Consider the following 25,817-nt stretch of genomic DNA (forward strand, 5'->3'; position numbering starts at 1 on the left):
GTGGCGGCGGAGCGGGGCCATGGTGAAGATCGGCGTCCAGCAGCCGCCCGCGGCGCTCAAGCCGGACAAGGAGAAGGAGAAGGCGGCGGGGGGCGATGGGGTGGCGGGCGCCGTGCTGCTGCCCCCGGGCGCCGTGAGTGGGGCGGGGGAGAGGGGCAGCGGGAGTCGAGGGGTGCGGGTGCTGTGGTGCTGCTTCGGACAGGCGCCGGCAGAGGTGTCCGGCTTTACCGACGGCTTCGGGGGCTTGGTGGGCGCCCAGAGTTGAGAGGAGCGGGGAGGGGATGGGGCAGGATAGCGGCGCCGTGGCGCCAGCAGCCGTCCCTGGGCACGGGAGTGAATGTCCAGCGCACACAGGGGCAGCGGAGCTCATCCCTTCGGGCGGGTTAGCCTGCGGGAATGTAATTTGGGATTGGTCATACACGGGTGGATTTCAAATCCTAACATCTCTGAAGGCTTTGGGTTGGCACCGGGAGGAGGCAAGAGGAGGAAAGCAGATGGTGCTGGAGCAAGATGGGAAGCAAGGGGCTAAGGGCACAGAGCGCTAGATGGGAGTTGACACGGTGATGGGGAGTTCTCTGCTGGCTCCAGGTGATGGGGAGGAGAGGGGAGCCAGTGCTGCAGGGGTTGGGATCCCTTCAGGCACGAGGGGAGCGAAGGCACTGGAGCATCCGTAGCCGATGCAGAAGGTGGGCTGGGGCTGGGCAGAGCTCCGGGGCTGTGAGAGCCGCGGCCAGGCGCTGCCGGGCAGTGCCGGGGGTGGCACGGGCAGTGCCCCTCTCCAGCACGGACAGTGAACCAGGCGCTGTTGGTTTGGCAGGAGCTGGGTGTTTGGGAAGTCTCTGATGCTGGAGAGCCCCACTTGCCTGCCCTGCTGCCAGGGTGGCCCTGCTGGGTGGATTCCACACTGTGTAGTGTGAGGGTGTCGTCCTGAGCTGGGCCTGACCCACGGCATCCGCTCTGCCCTGTTACAGCACTCCCGTTTCACAGGCGGAGTCCTAAATGGCATTTCTGTATTCCTCATAAATCCCTAGGCTGTGCATGTGGTCTGATCATTTATTGAACCCTAGTCTCTCTCTGTCTCAAAAAACGGTGTGGGAGCTGTGGTTTTGCTCTGTTCCTGCAGCAGTGCAGAGCGTTCCTCCTCATGTGCCTCACCAAACAAGTGGGAATGGCTCTGGAGAAAGGCTTTGCAGCAGGGGCTTCAGGAGACTGCTCTGCTCTGCAGAGTTCAGGGAGTCACTTAGACCATGATGATCTCTCCATTCACACATGATGTGCTTGGAGCTCTCAGCTGTGCTGCCGGGGTCTGGCTGTGCTCAGTCTATCATGATTGTATCTGTTAATCTCACCAAGGAACTCTGCAGAGACCTGGGCGAACGTGGCTGGCTGTGACCTCTCAGTGATTTCCTGACTGTATTTCCTAATTACAAACTAAGGTGCTCGTTTTCTTCCTGCCTCTGATGTCCAGCCCTGGAAGCTGACTGTCACACTGGACTTCCAGCTCATCCTGCCATTAAACCAGCCTTCCACAGCCAGAAACTCAGTTCTTCTATTGATACTGCATGAATTCAGGCAGGATCCATCTGTTTCTCATGAGCCCTGTGAGAAAAGCAATTTAAAAAGTAATAAAGTGACAGAAGCTTGTTTCTATCATTAGTGCTGCCAGATCCCAGCAATCAAAATTATTCTGATTCAGGTCCTGCCAGATGTATGAAATTGGCTTAGGTAGTAAATAATAAATTTGGGGGTTTTTATGTTGCCGTGGGCCTTTCTCTGACTCCTGGGAGGCATGGTGATGTTCTTTTAAGCCCACCTCTGTGAGCTACAAAGGAACCTAAAAACATGAATTTAGAACAAAGACTTCTCAACAGTCTCTTGATTCCAGCAGACAGACATGTAAGAACATCAACAAAAGATCCATGAAATAAGGGCAGGAGTGGGTTACAGTGAGTCTGTGCAGTGTGAGGATGTCCAGGGAGCAGCACATCCACTGACATCAGGTGGCCTCTTCCTGATGATGTTTTTCAGACAGTGGATTCTTTGTTGTGCTTGGGCTTGGCTGGACCTTTACCTTTGTAAAACACCCAGCTTGTGGCGTTGGTCTTTCCATAGCCAGGCTTTTTTTGCCATACTCCCGCTCCTGCTGCCAGTAACTTTTGTCTGTGTGTGTCTTTCTTGAGCTGCCTCACAGCAAAATGGCACTGGTGACATGCAAACAGGATGCTCTGCATTCCTTTCCTCTTTGATCTCATAACTTCAATCCCAGTGATAGGAGCCAGAGCTGGGAAATGATTCAGCGGCAGCTTCTGCAGCCTGGGGATTTTGGCAGGTGCTTGGTGAATGCAAAGATGCAGCAGGCAGGAAGATGTCTGTAATGCTAATGTGTCCTGAAAAGTAGTAGGTGAGCAGTCGTGACAGCAAGCTTGCATGTGCTGAACCCTTTTTCTCCCCTGCACAGCTTGGCTTGAATCAGGAAGAATATGCAGTTTAAACTCCTGTCAGAAAAATCCGTGTAATTTTGAGATTGTTGCAAGACTTTAGGAGATTATAGAAGAAACAGTCTTGTCATTAAGTAGGAACTGTGGGGATGTAGCAGCCTTGAGCAGAAGGCAGCTTGAGGTTATGCAGCCAGTGAAAAAATCCTTTGTGTTCATTGGAAAATATTTGTTCAGATGCAGAATAGTATTCAGTAAGTTTTAATTGAACTCCATATTTGCAGTCTAAAATGGAAATAGACACATAGGCTGTGTCTGTAACTGCCCTGGGAAATGTGCTCCTTGTGATTGTGGTGGATGTTGAAATCCACAGGAACCAAATAAAACTGATGGCTGGAGCTCTAGTCAAAACGTGGGTTGGGTTTTTTGGGCTTTTTTTGATCCCTTGTGCATCCCTCTAATAATTGCTCGTTATTAGGCAGAGAGTGCAAGAGCCAGAGGAGAAGGGGTTTCATTAACAGCTGCAGCCTGACCTGGTGTAGATGAAAGTGGGCAGAGGAGAGCAGCTCTCAGCCCTCTCCCTGTGCAGAGTGGACTCTGGCTGCCCCACTGGCCCGGCCCAGGGCTGTGCCCGGCACTCGGTGCTGCTGGCTGGGGGAAACGGCCTTGCAGCAACACTGCAGCACTGGCTGGTGTCTGGGGACAGGGGTTTGCAGGAAACACACCTCTGTGATCCAGGGGCTGCTGTCACAGGAGCCTCTGGGAAAGCACTGCTCATGCCGTCCTGTTTGTCTGTGGAAGGATGAGTGTCGAAGGCAGGGCAGTGCTCAGGTCTGGCTGGTGGGAGAGAAGGGTTTTACAGGCCAAGCAGGACTGGGAGAGCTCTCTCCATATCCACAGCCTGGTGAGCCTGCTGGAAACACCTTGGCAGTGCCTCAGAGCCCCAGGGGCTGTGAGGGGCTTTCCAGGGTGCACACAATGCTGTCTGCAGGATGTTTTGCTCTTGGTTTCAGTAATACCAGGCTTTGATTTGATGTCTTTCATCCCATCTGCATGCCCAAAGTCTTGACAAGACTCAGTGGTCTTTGGATCACACCCTTCCTGGTATGGAGAAGTTTCCCCCAAGGAGCTGCTTGTTGCCTGGCACTGGATCCATCCAACCCTTGTGTGCCTGGGTGGTCTCTCTGTACTGCACCCCAGGACCTCTGTCTGCTGGGTGCCCCAGCTCCTGGCTGAGCTGTCCCAGCCTCCTCCTTGTTGCCACAGCTCCCACACCCAGCGTGGTTGCCCTGCTTGGCAGAAATAGCGGGGCAAAGCCTGGAAACCTGTGGGGAGCACGTTCCCTGAGGACCCCTCTGGTGCCCAGGAAGCTCTGTTCCCTGTGACTGCACATCTCCCCAGTGAGGAGCAGCTCTGCTGTGGCTGTGGAGCTCTTAAGCAGGCAGATAGTGCCTCAGTGCTGGGGCTGGGGCTGTGTCCCTGCTGCCCTGCCTCTCCTGATGCTCAGCTGGCCATGCTGAGCTGGGAATGCTTTGCATTGCCCGAGCCAGCCCAAGAGGATCAGCGCTTTGTGGTGGCAGCAGGACAGCAGTGCCATTTGTGGCTCTCCCAGGGTTTGGTGCCCCTTGAGCAGTGATGCTCCAGAGCTGGTCTCCAGCTCAGGGGGCAGGTGGAGGAGCAGTGGCTCTTTGGGCACATAAAGCAGAGTCACACCAACCTGTGGGTGCTGCTGTGCCAGCGCAGCGCTGGGTTTTGTGAGCGACTTCTTTGCAGAATGTTGTGAGGTGGGAGACAGATGGCGAGGGAAGGGGATGTGAGAAAGAGTCTTTTAAAAAGAGGCTTTTTCACAAAGCAAGCTGTAGATTCAGAGAGAGGAAGGACAAGCTTGCTGGCAGCAGTGTGGATTGATTGTGCTCATTGACATGTTTGCAGGCTTCAGTCCAGGCTTGAGGCTCTCAAGCTGCAGGGATTCTCACCGTGTTCAGGCTTAGGGAGTTGAATATGGCAGATCCTAATTTTAAGAGGCAGCCTCCTGTAACAGAAGGTTATTCCTGGTCTTTGCCCAATCCTCCTATAACCACGTGGGCTGAAATGGTGATTTCTTTTTGTGGCCTGTGCGGTGTTGTCGGCTTAAGGAGAAGCACTCTCATTTGGTTTTGGTTCTCTGTGGTTTGGGGATGCCTTGGAAGCAGAGGAAAAGGTCTGAACTGGAAAAAAAAAGATGTCTCTGGACCCCTTGCAGAATCTGCTCTAGTGAAATACTAGACTTCAGTGTCTTACTGGACTCCAGACATGAATATTTGATATTCCAGCTGAGCATGACAAAGGATCTGGCTAAAACTGGCAGAGGGATTAGGACAGAGAGTATCTATTCCAAGCAGAAACATAATAAATGCAACTGAATTTTGAAACATGTAGCTGTCTTTCACCAAAGAGATGTAGACTGAAGAGCTGGAGCCAGAGGAACTGGAAATAGCTGTCCGGAGGTTCATGTTCTCCCAAAGCTGGGGCAGAGCTGGAGCCAGCCCAGCTTTGCATGGAGGAGCTCTTCACGTGGGAAGAACCTGTTGTGTTTACCTGCTTTGGGCATAGCAGTTTCAGTGAGGGGTTTTTTTGGCTAAACACAGAAAACCAAGAAATACCTTTGAAAAGAAGAGTTTGAAAGGGTACAAATGAACCAAAAGTAAGTATGGGACAGAAGCTCAGAAGAAGGGAGCTGCATCCAGCAGAGCACTGCAGCCAGGTCTGCAGTTCCTGATTTTGTGCTACCAGTGCTTGCTCATTACCAAATTTACAGGAGATGGAAAAGGCATCTTCACTTGTAGGTGCATATTTTCTTCCCAAGTGATGTGTGAGAACCTAGGAATGTTTGGGGTTATTTTTAATGCCAGTGTTACCATTTGAAGGAGGACAGTGTGAGGGTGCTGGGTTTTTTCACTCATCTCTCAGCACTTGCTTTTCAGAGTTGTCTTCCTTGGTGCCATGCCCTACCTTTGAAGTCAGTTTGAACAACAAAGAGAAGGGTAAATTTGCCTCCTCTCTCTTGCTGTTGTTAAACTAGGCATCTTTTCTTTGTGGTGAATTTTCAAGTGTAGGATTGACTGTCAGAGTTTTCCTATACTGTTGCTGGGAGAAGATTAAGATAATAGCTGTCAGTGTTCTAGAAGGGAGCAGTGCCTTCATTTTATGGTGTGACACTGTGCCAGTCCTGATTTTCAGGGAAGAAGCAAATGCTGTAACCTGAAGTCTGGTTCCTTGAAGATGATTGAAGTTGCCCTCTAGGAGATGCTGGACTCTGCCCCTCTGCTCAGAGTGATCAGTGCAGGTTTCTGGCTGGGACTGTGCCTCTTGTCTGCAGAACCAGCAGAAGGCAGGATGTTCTTGGGCATCTGGGGCATGGCTGTGTCCTTTCTTCCAGCTTTTGGGAATCAGTCACATCTAGAGGAAGAGTGAGGAGGGACAGTGCTGATTGGCCATAGCCAGATCAGCAGTGCTTGTCTTGTTCTTGGTGAGGTCCAGACTGCCTGATCTGACCATCTCTGCCTGCCTTGACTGTGCCAGCTCTGAGGTAGGTGCTGTGAATTTAAATTGTACACACCCCAAAGCTCTCCAGACATGGAGCTTTCAGGGGGAAGCAGTGAGAGCCCAGTGGCAGTGTCCAGGTGAGTCCTGGGCCCAGCTGTTGCTCTGCTCTGGTGCTTCATTAGCATCCAAAGGCATCACTAGAGGTGAAAAACTTCAGGTGAAATCGTGTGAAACCCTTTGATGTGTCTTTTCCCTGTCAGATTTTCTGCTTTCAGATGTGTTGCTGCAGCACCCAGTCCTTCACACCTCTTGCAAAATCAGCCTCTGTCTCCCTTGCCTTGTGCCCAGGGCCACTTTATTGGGTTGCTAGGTGGGTTTGTGTTACATGGGAGCAGTTGTACAATTGCAGTCTGGGAAAAGAGGAGTGTGTCCTGAGGGACAGCTCAGCACTCTGGTGGGGACCCAGCTAATGGCTTGCTTCTTCCAAGCCCTGCATGATGGTAGAAGCAAACAGACTGGCTTTGGTAGCAGCTTCTCTTCCCTTCACCCAGGAGGAGAAGGAAGTCTCAGCTACACCAAGAGCAGGCTGAAAGCTGTTGGCAGTTCCTTACTTCAGTTTCGCAGTGTTCTTGAATATTTTTGGCATTTGTGAGAGGTCTTCTAAGGAGTCAGGTGTCTGCCCACCTGCATATGTCTTACTTTTGAGTCAAGGCTCTCTTTAAATTTGCCAACCTCTCAGTTTAAGAGCTTCCCCTATTCCCAGGGCAGCTCTTGGTTGAGCTGCCTTTTGCCTATCATCACTCTAGAGAGGTTTTGAGACCCAGTGCCAAAGCTTAACCTCCATTATTCTCCTGGGGAAGATTCCTGTTCTTTTAATGCCACCTCCCACTTCAGGGAGTCTTTTGTAAAAAACCCCAAACAACCCATGGCCTTCACATGGCTGTGCTGGCTCCTTCCCTCTCCCAGGTGAGGTCTGCCCAGGTGCTCCAGAGCCTTTTAGCTGTGGTCTTGGAGCTGCTCCATGGCAGGGACTGATTTTCCCCATCATTGTAGTGAGAGGCTGGAAATCAGGCTGTGTTTATCAGAATCAGTATTTTGGCAGTCAGGCTGTTAAATGCCCAGGTTGGGATATTTTTTTTTTGCCACTTTGTCACAGCTGTTTATTTTCCCTCTGCCTGCCTCTCTGTTCAACATGATGCTCAGGGCTTCAGCTGTGAGCGTGGTAAGAACAGTCTTGTTTTTACCAGGGGCTTTGTTGGCTCTGCTAATGCTCTGAATGGTTGTACTCCTGGGAGAAGGAGAGGGAGGTTGGAATCATTCCAGCTGGAAGTTGTTGTGCCTCTGCCAAAAAAACAAAACAAAACAAAAATATGGAAATTAATTCCTCACCCCTGTGCAAAGAGGGAGGAGAAACAGCCCCTTAGTTCCATAAAGGGATGAAAAAAGGAGAAAAGAGGGGGATTTATATCTCTCTTGCCGATGAGGGAGAAGGAAAATATGATCACTGAGTGCTTAGGAGCTCCCACATGCTAGGCTGCATTTTTAACATCCTGCTGTCTTTGTCGTATAGCAACAATGCTGAGGGTTTTAATTAGCCAGTGGTTGTTTTTGATATTCTAATTTCCAGCACTGTGAAGTGACTCCTGAGGCAGGTGGCTTTGTAGCTAGTCACATGCTGTGGTGTCACTCAAAGGTGTGAGTAGATTCATTTATTGCAACTTTTTTTTGCCTTCAGCTGTGATAGTCTCTTAATTACTGGCTTACTTTTGGGGTTTTTTTTTGCTTCCAGGCATCTTTGAGTCCAAAAGTCATCAGTTGTGATCTCTGTGGAAATGCTGTCGGGTGGCCAGTGCAAGCACTGCTCAAGGACTGTGAGCAGGGACTTTGGTTGCCTTGGAAACTGTGTGCCATATATATATATATATGTGTGTGTGTGTGTGTTTTCCTCTCTGTCTGTGCATGCACGTTTCCTTTTCTGACCTAGAGCATCAGAAATGCCCTTCAGCCTGGAAGGACTCTCCTTCCATGTGTGGGTTCCTCGAGAGGCCTCTCATTGCCAGTGCACAGCTCTGACCCCTCTCAGCCAGGGCAGTTCCTCAGGCACTCTGTCCCCACGGGCTCCCCTGGTATTCTCCTCATTTTGCTTCCTCTCCTCTCTCCGAGCATAACTGCTCTTGAGGACAGGACTCATTTTTTCTTCATCTGGCACAGGAACCTTCTTTGGAGTGTCAGGAGTGCTTTGATGGATGCCAGGATGCCTTTGCTGTGATATTTTATCTCTGTTCCTCTCCCTCTTCTTGCCTTCCTTTGCCTTTTCCCTGTGTGTAGTCTCTCGCCTCCCTTCTGCAGAGCTTGGCAGGTGCTCCAGTCTGGAGTCTGCCTGCCCACCTGGCTCACTCTGACCATCCCTGGGGGCTCTCCACCACAGAGCTCCCCTGTGTTGGAATTCCTGAGTGTCTTTGGGAGGCAGCTCTGCATTGCTTCACCTTACAGTGTATCCCAGTGCTTCTCCTGGAGCAGGGAGCAGCAGTGAGTGCCCAGCCCCTGCAGTAGTAGGGCTGCTCCAGTAGTGTGGGTGGATGGGGGCTTTTCTTCACGAGCAGAAAGAGCAGGCTCTGGGTACAGGCATGGGGTCACTTCCCAAGAGGGGACATTCAGAGCTAAGCCATCACATCAGAGGAGAGCTCAGTCCCTTCCAGCTTACACCTGCTGGAAGTGGCAGCACTGCAGTTTTCCAGCAATCAGCTGTGGGGTTTTTCCACTTGAAGCCAGTGGAGGTGCTACTCTTGCAAGTCCTTATGTTTTGTAAAGCAGTAACTGATTTTGCTGTGAATATGGGACTTGATGTGCTGGAGGTAGTGACCTTGAACTGATGTTTTTTCTTTCCCCATAGTCCATATTGGCCTTTGGCTAGCAGGAATGAGTGAACAGCAAGGTAAGTTAGATTGTTCTGATGAGGGTTTCTTGAGTTTGGAGCCTCCATCCTTTGAGGAAGCCATGGCAGTGTCTGCAGTTATGTCAGTGCATCAAACATTGAGAGCTCAGGCTGCTGCTCCCTTAGCAGTGTCCCATAGAGTGGTGACATATTTTAGATGGCACTGCTCTCCAAACTGCATCCCTTTGCATTGCATTTCTCTCCTCACTTGTCAGTCATCAAAATCACATCTACTATTTTTAGTCACCCCACGCTTCTTTTCCTGTTGGGGGTGTATATTTAGACACTTGTCAATCCAGTCCCCAGTTTGTCAGGCCTTGCTACACCTAAAATGAAAGATTTCAAAGCTGTGTGTTTCAGAAATGCAGGGAACAGGGTTTGTGGAGGACTCCTGTGTTTCTGAAGCTGCAGAAGCAGAAATGGCCCAGAGCTGAGCCCAGCTCTGCCGAGGCAATGTGCGACTTGGGAAGGGATCGAGGCGTGACACGACACTTTTCATTTTCTCACTTCTGCCATCTTCAGCCAGACATGGGTGATGAAGGAGCAATAATGTCACATTTCTATTTTTATAACCTTCTCCTGTATTAGTGAGAAATTCCAAAGGCAGCATCTCACCAGGTATGGTTCTTGTTAACAGCTCCTTCAGTGCTGTGAAGTTGGGGGGATTGGCTCAGCCACAGGTGGTCTGAGAGGTTTCCCTGCTCTGACTCACTGTGACCTTTGAACTTGATTTCCAAATCTTGAACCAGACATTGTGCCCAGCCAGGTTTCTGTCCTCCACCCCCTTGTAGAACTGTTCTTAACCATGCAGTACCAAACAGGGATAACAGGACACCAGCCATTTTCATCATGCCCTCAGCAAGACCTGAAATTCCAAACAAAATCCACAAAGACTGAATTAGGGCTTTTCCTCACCCCTCAGGCTACTTTCAAGCCTCTTCTCCCCCATGGTCTCTATCATGCCTCCATCCTTTCCCATCTGGGTATTTGCTGCCTGTACTCTGTTGCTGTGCTGGCCCTTCGAGCTGGCAGGACACTGAGTCATAGTGAAGAGCCTGTTTTATCTGAGGAAAGGAATTCCTTTTTATATTCCAATATCCTGTCTGCTGCGGGTGCTGCTGGGCTGAATGCCTGACAGCAGTCAGAGTCAGCATGTCTGGGAGCTCAGGCTTCTCTGTGGAGCTGCCTCTGACTGTCCTGTGGAATGAAGGATTAGCAGGACGATGCCAGGCAAAAAACCAAGATGTGCAGGTGCTTTTTGTGACAGGTGGGTGCTTTTTCCTCCATTCTCCATGCAGGGGAAGAGTGAGCTGTGGCTTCCCCTTGGCCTCTCTGTGGGCTCAGCAAAGTGGCACTGCCAGGGAAAATGGAGCAAAGAATGGATCACTGTGTGAGAGGCAGTGGGGTGCTCTGCAGAGCTGTGTGTCTGTGCATCCTCCTCCAAACATGCACAGCTGTAGTGCCTGGACTGTGGACATGCTGCCCTTCTGCCACTGCTGTTGCTTTTCCTTCTGTTCTTTCATGGTGAAACAAATAAATATTTGTCCTCTGCTCAGCCCAGGGAGGGGGGAAGGGCCTTATGCTCATTTGTGTGTAAAATACGTCCAGCTCTTGGAATATTGTGCTTAAAACAACAAAAAGAGGAAAGCCATTTACTCAGCTGAAATACCTGTCCCTACCTCTGTTCAGGGATGGTTTTAACCTTTCTCATTTCTCTTGGCCAAAAAAACCCCAAGCTTGATCAAGGCAGAAAATTAATAGGATGGCTTGTTGCAAGCAGTGTCTAGTTAATGAATTCTCTGGAATCTTGTTAAATATCTGGTGAATGTACAGCATTTTTGTGTGTTAATATTTTGATTTTTGTCCTTTGGAAATGCACACCATGAACTGCTCTTCAGGAAAACCCTGCTGCCAAGCCTGATTCTCCCCTTGCTGGGGAGCCAGGCCTTCCTAGGCAAGAAGAGAGGGAAATAATCTGTGATGGATTTTCTGTTTTTTAGAGTACCTTGTTTGTAAACAATTCTACTGCAGGGAGTGGGGGTCTTGTGGAAAAGGAGGTGTTTAGTGGCACAAGCAGGCAGCAGCCTGTGCAACAAGCTTCTTGGATTTTTCCAGGCTAGTGCAGATGGGGTATCCTGGGTGAAGAGCTGTTGGAGCAGGCTGTGCACTGCTCTCAGTGCTGGGGATGCCTCCAGCCCCAAGTCAAGGTGCAGACTGCCATAGATACTTCTAAATTGTCATTTATTCACAGTGATAAAGGATGGTGGCCTTTCCATCTGCTGGGCTGGGGGATGGAGACACACATTTTTAGTCAGGTTTTCCAGGGGATTTTTATGCAGTATTTTGCAGAACTGTGTTAACTGTTCCCCTTGACCTGGCTGGCTGTGTTTTTAACCTCACTGCCTAAATTGCTGCTCTATCAGAATAGTTGCTGTTGATTTTTTTCTTTCCTCCCTCAGAATTTGGGGGCTTGTTTAATAACTTCTTCCAGATAAAAGCCCTGCTTTGCTTCTCCCACCTTCTCCCCCAGGGCAAAGCTCTGGCATTTTTCCTGAAGCCAGGAATGTTTTGTAGGGAGCAGAACCCATCTTTGGCAGTGAGAGGTCGGATGTCTCACAGTGTCTTTGGTCATGCAAAGAAGACCAGAGCTGCCCTAGCAAGTAACAAACCACTGTGGGCTGATTTCCCCTCTCTACCATTCCTCAAACACAGCTTTTCTCTTAGTGGGAGTATTTTCTTTGCCCTTTGAGTTGCTGTGTCCTCGTGAAGCCTCTCTCCAGGCCGTCCCTGGAGTCAGCGCTGGCAGCCCCTGGCAGGAGCAGCGCTGCATTAACCACCACACCACCCTGGCACCCTTTGGATATGGTTCACTTGCAGAGCATTAAACATTTTCTCAGCATTGCTTCAGTGTCAGGAGATCTTCTCCTTCCTCTTCACCCCCCCTGTCTGCACTCTCTCTGTGATGACAAGTGTCTGGGGAAAGCTGTTTTTGTGAAACACTTGACATCCAGCATGACTTTCTTGTCCTAGTGGTTCATGTCAGAGAGCCTTTAAACTTCCTCTAGTAATGTGATTTTTTGTTTCTTTTTTTCTCTTCTTTGTGGCTTGTCAGAATTGCTGCCCATTGTCTGCAGAAGGAGAGGAAAAAATGTAATATTTTTCAGCTTGCTCATCCCTTTATTTGCTGGAGGAGCAGCAGCAAACTGATTGCAGTGATCCTTCAGAGCAGGAAGCTGGAGGTGAATGGAGGTGCTGTGGGTCTTTCAGCAGCTGGGATGAAACAGAAATAAATGTAGATTAATTTCTCCTGGAGGTGTGCTGGAATTGTAGCTCCCCCAAAGCAATTTGGTCTTGGCAGTTATCAGGCTGAATGTGGCTAGGAATAAAAAAGTCAGTGTCTGGAGGAGTCTCTGTTGGCTGGGAGTAGAGCAGGTAGGAGAGGGGCTGCCGGCTGCTGGCTCTGCCCCTGCTCCTGCATCTCAGTGGAGCTCAGGTGCAGGGCAGGAGCAGGGAATCCCCACGTGGCAGGGTCCCCAGGGGTGCCTCAGTGATGCTGGGATGTCCCAGTCTGGGACAGGAGTGATGCCTCTGAGCCTGGCACTGAACTGCTGCCCTTGCAAGGGCTGCTCCATGGTAGGGAAAGGGGAAAGGGGAAAGAGGAGTTTGCTGCCAGAGCTGGGCTGATGCCACCAGAGGGTGGCAAGGGCACAGGGGCCTGTCCTGTTGGGGCTTCAGCGCTGGCAGCACCCTGTGGCTCTTGGCCACGTTATTCTGGAGAAACATCTCTTCTTTAAGAAGGGAGGAACCTTAGAAATGAGAGACTGATGTTTGCTTTTCAGTCTTCCTCCTGTTCTTAGCTGTGGAGAGTGTCTGTAGTCAAGCACATCAGATCTCAGCTGCACAGAGGGAGTTAATCTGCAAGAGCCCTCCCTGGTGCTTCTCTCCCCAGCCTGCCTGCTCAGCTGAGGGCAGCTTTCAGCTCTTCTGTGTGGAAACTGGGGCATCTCTGAACCAGCTTCTTTCATCTGCTTCTGGAAGGCCTTACATCATTCTGCTTCACATTTGAAGGGTTATTTTGGTGGTAAAAGCAAGAGCATCATGGGTTGGGATGAGCTGTCTGTGGGAGGTAACCCTGCCTTTGCACTGCTTTGCACTCTGTTTTCAGGGCTGTGACCAGGTGAGCTGTATAGATTGGGCAGCACTCTGAAGAGCACAGGTCTGTTTTCTTTTGATGCTCTGTCCATTTTCCTTTGGAGCTGTGCTGCAATGTGCTTGAAAATGAAGCTGAGATCAGCACATCTGTTTGTGTCAGCTCACCCCAGCAGGGCCAGGAGGTATCAGTAATTCCCATCACAAAAATTTCCAATTTCTGCCGTGAGTGGCAGCATTTAAACTTAAAAAAAAAAGACGATAAATACATAAATGCTGTTACATTCAGTAACCAGGAACTCTTAGTTCCTGATTTTATTTTTTATTTTTGGTCAGTCTTTACCTCCCACTGAAACAAAGCTTGTCTTTGTTCTGAACAATTGGTGGGAAGCTGATGATACATATGTCTGTGTATGTTCACACACACACACACACACACACACACTTTTTTTTCCAATATGTGTAAATATATAGATATATAATGTATATAGTTAATGTATCTGGGGTGAGGGAGGCAAAATGCACAAGTGTTTTACTGTTGCCAGGTGTGATGTTGCTTTGCAGGGCGTGCCTGCCCTGTTCATTGCACAACACAACCTCTTTGGATGGGTTCAGCAGGTTACTGGTGCCCTGGAGCACCCCTGGATGGGTTCAGCAGGCTGCTGGTAGCCTGGAGCACCCTTTGGAGGGGACAGCAGGTTGCTGGTGGCCTGGAGCACCCCTGGAGGGGACAGCAGGCTGCTGGTGCCCTGGAGCACCCTTTGGAGGGGACAGCAGGTTGCTGGTGGCCTGGAGCACCCTTTGGAGGGGACAGCAGGTTGCTGGTGGCCTGGAGCATCCTTTGGAGGGGACAGCAGGTTGCTGGTGGTCTGGAGCACCCCTGGAGGGGCCAGCAGGTTGCTGGTGCCCTGGAGCACCCCTGGATGGGTTCAGCGGGTTGCTGGTGGCCTGGAGCACTCTTTGGATGGGGACAGCAGGTTACTGGTGCCCTGGAGCATCCTTTGGAGGGGAGAGCAGGTTATTGGTGGCCTGGAGCAGCCCTGGAGGGGCCAGCAGGCTGCTGGTGGCTGGAGCACCTCTGGAGGGGACAGCAGGCTGCTGGTGGCTGGAGCACCTCTGGAGGGGCCAGCAGGCTGCTGGGGGCCTGGAGCAGGCTCTGAGGCGGGTGTTCTGTCCCCAGGAGGAGCCGGGCCCCGCGGCGCAGGGCCGCCGCTCGTCGCTCAGCGGGGTGTGTTACCTGACCATGGGCCTGCTCGTGCTGCTGCTGGGGCTGGTCTTTGCATCCATGTACGTCTACAGATACTTCTTCATCACCCAGGTAGGAGAGACTTGGGAAGCACTTCTGGCTCCATCAGCCCGAGCAGTCAGACCACCTTTGGCAGAGGTGCTGCTGGCTTTTGTTGCCCTGCCCTGTGCTCACCCAGGAGCCAGGTTGCTGGGCACTGCAGATTTCTTAAGTGGTAGACTCAGGCTGACCTTCATTCCCAACACCAGGAAGGGCCTTCCAGAAACCCTCCCCTTCCCTTATGGCTTTGTTTTCCTTTCTTTTTAACTGCATAAAAATACCCTGCCAGTTGTACCTTCTAAACCCCACATTGCTGCTGTCTGGGGTACAACAGTCTGACAGCATGGCTTGTGGAGGGTAGAGCAAGCCTGGAGACAGCAGAGGGGTACAGGCAAGGGAACAGCATTTTGCAGTCGGTTTTGTAGGCTCTAGCACAGAAAAACTCTGTAGGTGTGACAAAAATAGGTGCTGCTATTAATAAAGCAAGCAGAGAAGTGAGAACAAAGTGGGAGATGATATAGAAAGTGAGCCCTCAACCTCCATTAAATTCAGCACCTTTTCTTCCACATAGTCTTTGCAAAGCCTGGTCTGGCCTGGCTGGCAGCACTGTGGGGGGTCAGAACACAGGGAATGAGACAGGGCAGAGCTGCTTTTTGAGGAGGAAACTGCTGAGCTCCGGCCTGCTGGATGTTTAGCCAAGAAACCCCAGAGCACTGATTTGCACTGGAGGCCTCGTTGTGCTGTGGAGTGGCTATTAGTGAATGAGTTCTCCCAGGACTGCTGTTGCCTTCATCTCTGCAGCCTGCACTTATCCACTCAGCAGAAGAGTCTTTTTATATACTCCTTTTCTCCATAAATTTCCTTGCTGTCAAATTAATTTGCAGTCTTTGTTTCAAGAAATTATCAGTGCTCTATTACCCGTTCTCATTTACACCTGATCTAGAAATGCAGTGAGAGCCCCAGAGCTGCTCCCCCCTCACACACAGCCCTGTCCCAGGTGAGGGCACCTGTCCCTGGGCTTTTGGTGGAGGCACTTCCCTAGGAGAAGCAGCCCTGGCCCCAAGGGAGGTCCTGGCAGGGACACCTCCCAGGCTGCTCAGAGAACAGCAGCTCCTGTATTGCTGGGAGGTAAATCCACTTTGTTTTGCTGCATTTGTCACTCCAAGCTACAAGGGCCTCTGGAAATGATTCTCTGCTCAGCCCAAGCTTCTATGCCTCCTAGAAAATACACTGTTTTTTCTGTGCCTCCTGTAGAAAAATGCAGTTACTGTGAGCCATGGCTATGGAGAGATGTGAACAGCCTGGTGAGGAAATATAGGAGCTTGCAGGCAGTCAGTTTGCCTTTCTGAATTACTCCTCATGAAAGCCAGCAGGGAATTCTTTATTCCCTTTGGACCTGGCTAGCATGTAGATGTGATAATTTCACAGGGGTAATTTGCACTAGGTTCACCAAGAATGTTTTCTGGCAATAAGCTTGATCTTAAAATATCTTCAAGCATCTGATGAGTGTTTTACCCAGCAAGGGTACACTCCTGGCCATGTTTGCTGGAGCTGTTGGGGGTTGTGTTGTGGCCCTGCCTGGATTGTGTTGTGCCCCACAGCTGCCCCGTGAGAGCGTGTTCCACTGCGGTGTCCTGTACGAAGACTCGCTGTACTCGCCCTTCAAAGGGCAGCTGGAGCTGCACGAGGATGTCAAGATCTACATTGAAGAGAACTACGAGCAAATCAATGTCCCCGTGCCCCAGTTTGGGGGGAGCGACCCTGCGGACATCATCCACGATTTCCAGCGAGTAAGGAGCTCCTGGGGCCTGTGGGGGCAGCGTGGGGCTGAGCTGGGTGCGCCAGCTCTGTGTTCACGGCCCAGCACTGTCACTGCTGTCACATGATCTATTCCTGACCTGCCCTCCTGCCCAAGGCCCTCTTTGGGATTTTCCAGCCCACTCTGCTTGCTGAGTAGGGAGGTTTGCTTAACACAGTGTCCTGTCTTCCCTGAATTCCCTCTCCTCACCCATTTTCCCAGTCAGAGTTCATTGCAGAGGGTTCACTTGTGCCATTCCTGTGCTTGGCATGCAGGGTCTGACAGCGTATCATGACATTACACTGGACAAGTGCTACGTCATTGAGCTCAACACCACCATCGTGATGCCTCCTCGCAACCTGTGGGAACTGCTGGTCAACGTGAAGGTACAGCTGCAGCCCTGCTGCTTCTGCATGCTTTCCTTGAGTGGGATCCTGGCTGCCAGCTGGCAGCTCCTGGCAAATCACAACTGCTGTGTCTGGGGAAGTGAGCCTTGGCCCTGAGTCTCCATGTAGAGTGAAGGCTTCAGCAGGTTTAGCTGAAGTACCGATTGTGCAGACAATGCAGGAATGCTGGCACGAGGATCAGCCTGACCAGGGAGACACAGAGAAGCAGCAGGTTCCTTCCCTCTGGTGTTCACTGACTGTAGGAATCAAGGGAAAAAAGAAAAAATTCCTTCCTTTTCCCTCCTGTGTTTTGCACTGTGGTTTGCCAATTGCAGAGCTCTCAGTGTCCCTTGGGGTGGAGCAGGCCTTCAACACTCACCTGTTTGGGGGAATCTGTGCTGCCCTCCCTTCTGGGCTGCAGCACCAGGCTTGGGCTCATGCAGTTATGCTCACAGCCAGCATTAATTGGGTTTAGTACCAGCGATTTTGTTCAGTTCAGAAGCCTGTGCTGCTGAAAGCAGCCATCTTAAAATAGAATACTATTTAATCTTCACAGCAGGAAAAAAGCACAGGATTTCTCAGACTGCAAAAGGTACAAATCTGTCTCAGTCTTCTGCAGGTAAATCAAGGCACTGAGCCTGGGTCTTTTATCACTCCTATGAGGGTCTGTTTAAAAGAAAGGGGGGGAAAAGACAATCTAATTCTTACTCTGTCTTAAATTCTCTTTGCTCACTTCCTGCTACGTGCAGTATGGTGAACTTTGCAGTGTGAGCTCAGAGACAAGCAGTTGTGCCTGGAGAGAGCCTGATCTCCAGTCCCTGTCAGACTCCCAGCTTGTTTCCTTGCAGGCCTCACAATTTCATGCACTGTGACTGTCTGGCAAATGTGCTGGGAACCCTGCTGGCGTACAGCACACATTTACTTACAACTCACTCCAGACCTGTCACAGCTCCTGACCCTGGCAGGTGACCAGTCCCTGGGGCAGAGGGAAGTGGAAAAGGCAGGATTGCACAAGCTGAGAGAAAACAACTGAGAGATTGGGAATGCTGGGCACATGCTAAAATAAGAGATATAAACTCATAGTCAGTGAAAATGATGCATTGTCATTGAATTTAAAAAGGGCATTTAAAAAGGGGATGTGCTTATGCTTACATAAGCACATATGTGGTCATATGTGAAGAGCCTGAAGCAGGTATGAGTTTAAATAACCTCCTGATTATTGAGATGGTTCAGTAGTGTCCAGTCTGTCTCTGGAGGCTTTAACCTGTACCTTAGAGACATTGTTTTAAAGTGGTTAGCTTGGTTTTGGGCTCAGAAAAAGTTTTTCACCATGAGGAGAGGGAAGCAGTGAAACAGGGTACCCAGGAAGGTTGTGCTGCCTCCTTGGCAGTCAAGTCCCCAATGAATGAGACTAATTCCCAGCAGAAAGTTTAGTTTTGGACCTGTTCAGTGACTGCATTCCTGTTTCTAGAATCAAATCACAGTCCAGCAATTAACAGCAGTGGTTTGCTCCAGCAAACTGGGGCAGCACAGGGAGTTGGGGAACCTCCTTTGCTCTTTCCTCCTGGCCAGCCTGGTGCCAGGGTACCCCTTTGCAGAGTGGCTGCCACATGCCCTGTGCCTGCTTCTTTCAGGCTTTATTCTGCACAGGTGTGACAGTTCAGTGACCAGGCCTGCATCAGTGTCTCACATAAAAGGATGGAGGGATGCTCCCCCCTGCAGCAGCAGGAGACTGGAGGTGACCCAGTTAAATGATGGACCATCCACATCTCTTGCAGAACACAAGATGCTCAGAGCTTTAGCTTGCTGAAAGTTCTTGGCAGAGACTTAAAGGTACTGTCTTTATTGCACAATCCTGCCATGGAGGAGTGGTGATTCCCCCTTCACCTGCCACAGCTATTTCAGTCTGAGACAGTGAAGAAACTGGCTTGTGTGCTCATGTCTGTCTCTGAGCCCTCTGTCCAGGCCAAGGGTGTGGCACATCCTGAGCCCCAGCCCTGGCTGTCACTGTGACACCCCATGCCAGGAACTGCACGTATCTCACAGCCCCCCTGCCTTCTCCCCCTGAGAATCAATAAGGGAATTTCTTGCAGAACTGAAGTGTTAGTGTAGTACAAACTGGCACTAATTTTCTAATCCTGCAGTGTTAGGGGACAGCCTTATTGATCTACCTGGCTGTGCCAGCTCAGCAGCACATCACTGAGTTAAGGCAGTGTGTTTGCAAGTATGTCTCTGTGGAGATAACCGGCCCTGGGAAACAGAAGAGGTGATACCTGAAATGGTGCTGCTATTGCTTGCTTTTCACTTTGGTTTGAACAGACAGGTGTGTGCTAAGGAAGGCAGGAGCCTGCCATGAAATGGAAAATGTAAACCCCCTCCCTCTGAATTATTGTAATTTTGAAATGAAGGGTCTCTCAGGCAAAGATGCGGGAGCAGGAATAACAGTTCTTTACCAGGAAAATTAAAAATACAAATGCAATAGTACAAAAAACCCAACAGTCACGGAGTCAGAGCAGTCCCTGTCCCCTGTGTGTCAGGGTGGGGGCACAGCCCCATCCCAGGGGGGCTCAGCCCTCCTGCAGTGCCAGCTGTGGCTCTGCTGCAGCAGGATCCTGCACAAGGGGGGAGTTTTCCTCTGCAGCTCCAGGGCTGCTGGAGATGGGCCTGCTCTCCCTCTGGGAATGCAGGGCAGGAGAAAGCTGCTCCTCTGGGAATGCAGGGGGCAAAGGCTGCTGTGCTGTTCCAGGGCAGATTGTATCCAGGTAGGAATGCTTGGCTCCTGCCCTGGGCGCAGCATCTCCCCATGGGATGGTGGAATTTGATCAGCCGTGCAGGGACACTCAGTGGCCATGGACAGCAGAGATCTGCTGGAGGGAGGATGGGCTGTGGGAGAGAGAAAGAAAAAACTGCCCCATGAACAGCAGAGAACTGCCCAGCTCTGAAAGATGGGAATAGAACACACACTCAGCTGCACCTTTCAGCTTGAGACAGTTATACTTACCTTGGCCCTGGGGTCTGACAGTTCTTTTATTTATTTGACTCTTAAGGAAAAGGGACCAGAGGTGATTCTTTGCTTCATGATCTAGTTAGCATCTACTCACAAGTGCCCCCTGGCCCAGGCTGCCCTTGTTATACACCTGTTTGTTGCTACAGCGATGTCCAAACATGAAAGATGCCCTGGGAACGAGCTTTCAGAGAGTCTCCAGTGCTGAGCTGAACTCTTTCCCGCAGGGGAAGATGAGACCTCCATCTCTGGGGGACACATAGAAACCCTGTTTTACCATCCCCTGGTAGCTTTCTGCCATGACACCTCACTCATCACCCTGGCCTTCATTGTGGCCTCTACCCCAACAGCAGGAATGTCACTGCCCCAGATGTTCCTGAGACAATGAAGGTGTGTGGAGAGCTCAGTTCTTCTCTGAATGTGCTGCCCACTGCCCATCTCCAGTCCCCATTCCTGTGGGCACTAAGGGCAGGACATCATTGTGCCTCTGCTGAATGGACCAGAGAGGAGAGGAGAATGTTGAAATCTGAGCTGGGCTGGTGGTATTGGGTTTTTTTTTGAAGTAAATTTAGAGCACACACTTCAGTGGAGTTCCTGGAATTTTGGTTAAGCTTTTATTTCTCTCCAGATGGCTTTGTTGTACTCTCAGAGTTACAGTTTTGGGCATCCTGCTCTAAAATTTGGGTCAGTTTATAACAGGGTTGATCCTACACTGACTTCACCCTTATGTGAACATTCCATTTTTGGATCTCATCTGTTTTGTGTGCACTGTGCTAGTAGCAAGGGACAGTTTCTAGCAAGGACAAGGTCACACGTTAACTGGCCTCAGTAAGTGGAGCTTGACCCTCAGCAGAGAATGAGTTTTCTACAGTTTGGTTGTCCACGGTGCTCTGCGTGAAACAGTTGTGTTCAGGGAGTGTTTGTGCCTTATTTCAGTGGAAACTCTGTCGTTTCAGAAAGGGACATACCTGCCTCAGACGTACATAATCCAGGAGGAGATGATCGCCACGGAGCACGTCAGTGACATGGAGCAGCTGGGCTCCTTCATCTACCGCCTGTGCAGCGGCAAGGAGACGTACCGGCTGCGGCGGCGCGGCGCCCGCCGGCGTGAGAGCCTCCCTGCTCCTCAGCCCCTCACACCCTCATCACAGCCTGCCCTGCTCCTCACCCCTCACACCCCCTGCTCCTCACCCCATCACAGCCTGCCCTGCTCCTCACCCCATCCCACCCCCTGCTCCTCAACCCCTCACAGCCCTGCCCCTGCTCCTCACCCTCATCACAGCCTGCCTGTGCTCCTCATCCCACATCACAGCTCTGCCCCTGCTCCTCACCCTCATAACAGTCCTGACCCATCCTCCTCACCCCACATCACAGCCCTGTCCCATCCTCCTTACCCCACATCACAGCCCTGTCCCATCCTCCTCACCCCACATCACAGCCCTGTCCCATCCTCCTCACCCCATCACAGCCCTGCCCCTGCTCCTCACCCCGTGTCACAATCCCGCTGTGGTTGTGCAGCCATGCTGGCCTCTTCATGGCCAGAGCTTGGTTTCCCTCTGGGGCTTTGCCTTTTCCCCTCCAGTTAATCCAAGCCCAACATCAGGATGCTGCTGCAAATGGGTGCTGAGTGCTGTGTTTGTGTCTTCCACCAGCCCGATACAAATCCTGCAGAAATGATTGCAGGAGCCAGCAATTCATTTACACGTGGGCTCCTGGGGCTGAACTAATAGCAGTGCTGTTGGGAATCGTTTGGAAAATTTCCCTAATGAAGGCACCCGATTCAGTGGCAGCTATTCAGAGCAGATTAGATCTGCAAATTGCCTTTAATTAATTAAGTTCATAATAGTATGGAAAGTGTTATGAAGAGGGAACATTGGACTGTGTAAAAATGATTTCATGGAAATTAGCAATATGTACCTTATATTGCAATGGAAATATTGCTGCAAAATACTCTTTAATACCAGTATTTGTATTGATTTGCTTTTAAGGTATACTTAAAGGCTCACTTGCAACGTGGACCTACAGTCAGTGGGGTTTGGGTCTCTGGGGAAGCTGCAGGGTGCAGAGGTCCCCATGGCTGTAGCTGATGGTGCTTTCCCAGTGGGAGCTGACTGACTGCCATGGAACCCTGGCACAGTCCTGCTTGTCACTGGGGAACCACAGGTTTGCTGGAAGGGGGAAGGAGCTGCCAGCAGAGCTGCTCAGAGCTGAGGACCTGCATGGGGAAGTATTACCCAGGGGGAAGCATTACCCCAGGCTGGGGCCACAGCAGGATCAGGCACGCAGGGATACAAACAGGGGTTTTAAACACTTCTTGGCTGCATCCAGAAGCCTGTGACTTCTGCTGGTTTCCTGATGTTTTCTGGTCCCTGAGATAACACTGAGATACTGTCAACTGAAACAACTGTTGCCAGATGACTCCTTCAGCCCATGGCAGCTCTTACTGCAGGACTATATCCTAGAGAAGGTTGTTAATTCTTCCAAAGACCAGATAAGGCTTCTTTCCATATGGGCTATGTTGTCTTCCCATTTCAGTGTTCAGAAGTTGCATCTCATCTGCTTTCCTTCCCCTCCTTGCTTTGGTTCTTACAGATTATCATTTGTTGATTCACCTCTTTCCTCTCTTTAAATCACTTCTAGGTATCAGTCGACGTGAGGCTGGAAACTGCCATCGCATTCGTCACTTTGAAAACACTTTTGTGGTCGAAACTGTTATCTGCCAAAAGTCATGAAGCTACTCTCCAGATGTAACCTTCCTTGGCTTTGCTTGCACACACATGCTCTCAGCCCTCTCTTTAGACATGGTAATCTGGCTACTTTTTATACTCCCCCCAGCTTGTGCAGCTCTAACCTCTGGGGTCCTTTGCGGTCCTTTCTTCCCTGCTACCTACCCAAGACATTGGCTGGGCTTAAATTTACACAGTGCTCAAAGATAACTGGGGGTAGATGCAGCTTCTTCCACACCACAGGATGGAAATCTCTTTTGGGAGCAGGTTTGGGTAGAAGGGGTGGCTGAGAAATAGGAATGCTGGAAATAGGTGCTCTTTTCTTGGCTGAGCAGTTTCAAGCTGGGATATTGCTCTGAGGCTGCCATGGCACTGGGACAGAGGGTGTATGCACAAGAGGAGGATTTCCATTTTGGGGCTGATACAATGACCTAAACCAGGTGCGCTTAGGAAAGGAATAGTTGTGAGGCTACAGACAGGGCAGTTTGGGAGCTCAGCAGAGGGAAGGAGGTGTCAGCAGCAGAACTGGTAGTTACTGGCAAGTCAAGAAGCAGGTTTTTCAAATCTTTTAATAGTGTGTATTCTTGTGTAACTCCTCCAGTGAAAGCTGTTTTGATAGTAATCACTGTAATCCAGCTGTGTATCACATTATCTGCAGGCACCAGTGGAGTACAGATACTGACACAAGGCAAGATTCAGCTGATCAATATACTGCAGAGAAATTGTTTGGACAAAACTGCATTTCTATTGATCATCAGACAGAAGAATCGCAGAGTAATTAAATATTCTTCCCTCCATTCCATAAATGTAGTTAAAACTAATTAGGTTCTTGAAATGCAGGCAGTTTTTTGGCTTGAAAGAATGGGGTGAGTTTCAACTTGGCACATTCTTGTTAATTGGTTTCCAGCAAATCTGGACCTGTTCACCATCTGTTGAAATGAGCTTGTTGTTTTGGAAGAGGAAGGATAAAGTAAATGCAAGTACAATCATTAACTCAGCAGAACCAAAATGCAAAGTTAATATATTTTAAACTTCTGAGTGTTAATTTTATGAATTAATTATGTGAAAACAAAACAGGATCTCAGGATGGTCATGTAATGCAATAGGAATTAGTATATTGTTAGAGGCTGAGTATTTATTATTTTATATAAATATAGCTATAAATACTAATTTCTGTCAAGTAGAGGAGGACACTTTGGTTTCATTCTGCTTTAAGCTTGATGTAAAATGAAGAATTAGGTCACTTCTTGCAGGTTGGTGTGGAAAGTTTCCCACTGCCAGATGGGTATTTACTTTTCTAGCATTGTGTTTTCCCAGCAATAACTTGCTGCTAGCCCCAGCCTTTAATTGCCAAGAGGATGACAAGAAGTGGGTCAGAGAATTGGTTCACTTCCTGGAAGTAACTGGTAAATTTAAGCCCTGCGTTTCTCTTCATTTCTAGAAGCCTGAGCCTGCACTCAGGTGCCACACAGGCCTCTTGCCCTCCCCTCTGGTTCTGCATGATGTAACTGGTCATTGGATGTGCTAACTGTGCAGTCCCGCAGCTGTAAGGACAAACCTTGGTTCTCTGGGGTCAGCTCATGTGGTCACTGTTCCATAGGGTGAGAATGCAGTTGTAGAAAGAAAACATAAGATGCTTTGTATATTTTGTCTGGTAGGAATCTTACTTCTTAGGAAAAACCCATGGGATAATAAAGTCTTTTACCTCTGATCTCTGAAGTGTGTGTTTTCTGGGATGGGAAGACATGCCCTCCACAAAGCTGTGGCTGATGGGAGGCAGCAGCTGGGGGGTCCAGCCCAGGGGGTGGATGCTGCAGTGGGGAGGCCCTTCCCAAGGTGATGGGAGAGCTCTGGGGATGTGGCTGACCTGCTGGGAGCTGCCCATGCCTGCAGGCTCTGAGGGCCCTTCCCCTCTCCCATCCCTGGGACACCCGAGGGCAGCCTGTGTGGGAAAGTTGCCCAGCTCAGGTCTCTGAAGCAGACAGACAGCTCTGCTGCTTGGGTGGCTCGTGGGCACTGGATCTTTATGCTCAGCCCTGCTTCTCCAGCTGTTTGATTTCTACAGGACATGTGTCCAACGTGACCCAAGCCTGCAGTTGCCTTCTGACTGGCTCTGCAGGGCTGGCCTTCGGGATTTTTCCTTTCCTTACTACACACAGCAATGGGGGTCCCTTGGCTTCTGGTTGGAAAGCGTCAGAATATTTTTCCTGAACTTGACTGTTCCTCTTCCCACAGTTAGTCTCTGGTCAGTCAGGGAGGAAGTTAATGTTTCGCTGGTTACAGTAATTTTTGCTGCATTTTGAATTTAACTCTTCAGTGTATGGGTGCTTTTTCCATCCTGGGGTTCTGAGGGGAGCTGCACCTTACAGTGATTGTGTTTGCCAAAGCCTCTTCTCCCAGGTCGGCCCAGCTGGCTCTGCCTGACTGCCCTCTTCTTCCATCAGCTCTGGGCTGAGGAAGCAACTCTGCACCACTCTGTGGGAAACCTGAACCTTTCAGACATGCCTCTTGAAGGCTGAGGTGCTGATACTGAGAGTGTGATTGATGCATTCCAGTAAATCCAGATAGCAGTGAGTCAGCAACTGAGACTTGTCCACTACAAAAAAACCCAGCTTGTTTTGTGAAACTGCTTTTTCCAAATTTCCCTCATGGTTCAGATTTTCATTTTCTGAGGTTCCATTTGTTGCCCCTTGCTCTTAAGAGAACTTAAATCAGTTCTACTTCCTAATCTTGCTCACACTCTGGCAGAAGGCTGCTTTATTTGATTGAACTGTGGCACGTATACAAGCTTGGCAATAAAACCTGCTTTAGGAAGACTGGCAGAGATGCAGACGAAACCCTAAAATATGGGTCACTGTGATAATGGCTGGCATCTAATATAATTTACTTTCTAATACTTGCATATTGCAGCATGGCTCAGGCAGTCGTTTAGCTCTGCCAGACAGTGCACAGTAAGTCAAAGTTGGCCTAGCTCTAGGAGCATCCCCCTCTGAACTCTGGTTTTTTGTTGGCTATTTTGGTTTGGTTTTTTTCTTTTTTTTTTAAAGAAGAAAGAAGTGCTGGAAAATTATTAACTTAGCAGTTGAGGGGAGGTACCTCAGTGTCTCCTATAAAACATAAATGGATGTTTTATTTTATTTTTTCTATTTATTTATTTATTTTAGATATCATTTTATCATATTATTTATTTTATTTTATTTATTACAAGCTCTCTGCAGTTGCATTTACAGTCCAGTCCCATCCCGTGCTGTGCAGCCCTTTGAGATCTCTGCAGCCTTGGGACTAGGAGTGTCCAGGCCCTGGGGGAGAATGAAGGACCTGGCTTTCCACCAGCAGGGTGGAGAGCCCGTTTTGGTGGGGGCGTGGCTGCATCCTGCTCATGTGTCACACCAGGATCTGGGCAGCCAGCAGCAGCCAGATGTCCCTGCTGGGAATGGACTCCAGCCCAACAGGACCAGCTCTCTGGGTATCATTGTGCCAAGCTAAGGAAAGCCTCTTCTCCCTCCTATTCCTGCTCGTGTATGTGCCTTAGGATGTGCAGGTTGTTCCCAAAGCATTTTCCTGCTCTTGTTCT

At 50.0% G+C, this 25,817-nt stretch overlaps 1 protein-coding gene across 1 annotated transcript; it reads left to right on the forward strand.

Annotated features, from left to right (window-relative positions):
* Positions 1–23,900, forward strand: ITM2C (integral membrane protein 2C). The gene is made up of 6 exons (XM_084212439.1): positions 1–133; positions 14,225–14,362; positions 15,931–16,119; positions 16,403–16,513; positions 20,474–20,624; positions 22,158–23,900. Exons 1-6 carry the CDS (start codon positions 20–22, stop codon positions 22,247–22,249), a joined length of 795 nt encoding a protein of 264 aa, XP_084068565.1. The 5' UTR covers positions 1–19; the 3' UTR covers positions 22,250–23,900.
* The last annotated feature ends 1,917 nt before the right edge of the window (positions 23,901–25,817 follow it).

The sequence above is a fragment of the Fringilla coelebs genome, assembly GCF_963513975.1.
Source record: "Fringilla coelebs genome assembly, chromosome: 10".
In the NCBI taxonomy this organism is placed as follows: Eukaryota; Metazoa; Chordata; class Aves; order Passeriformes; family Fringillidae; genus Fringilla; species Fringilla coelebs.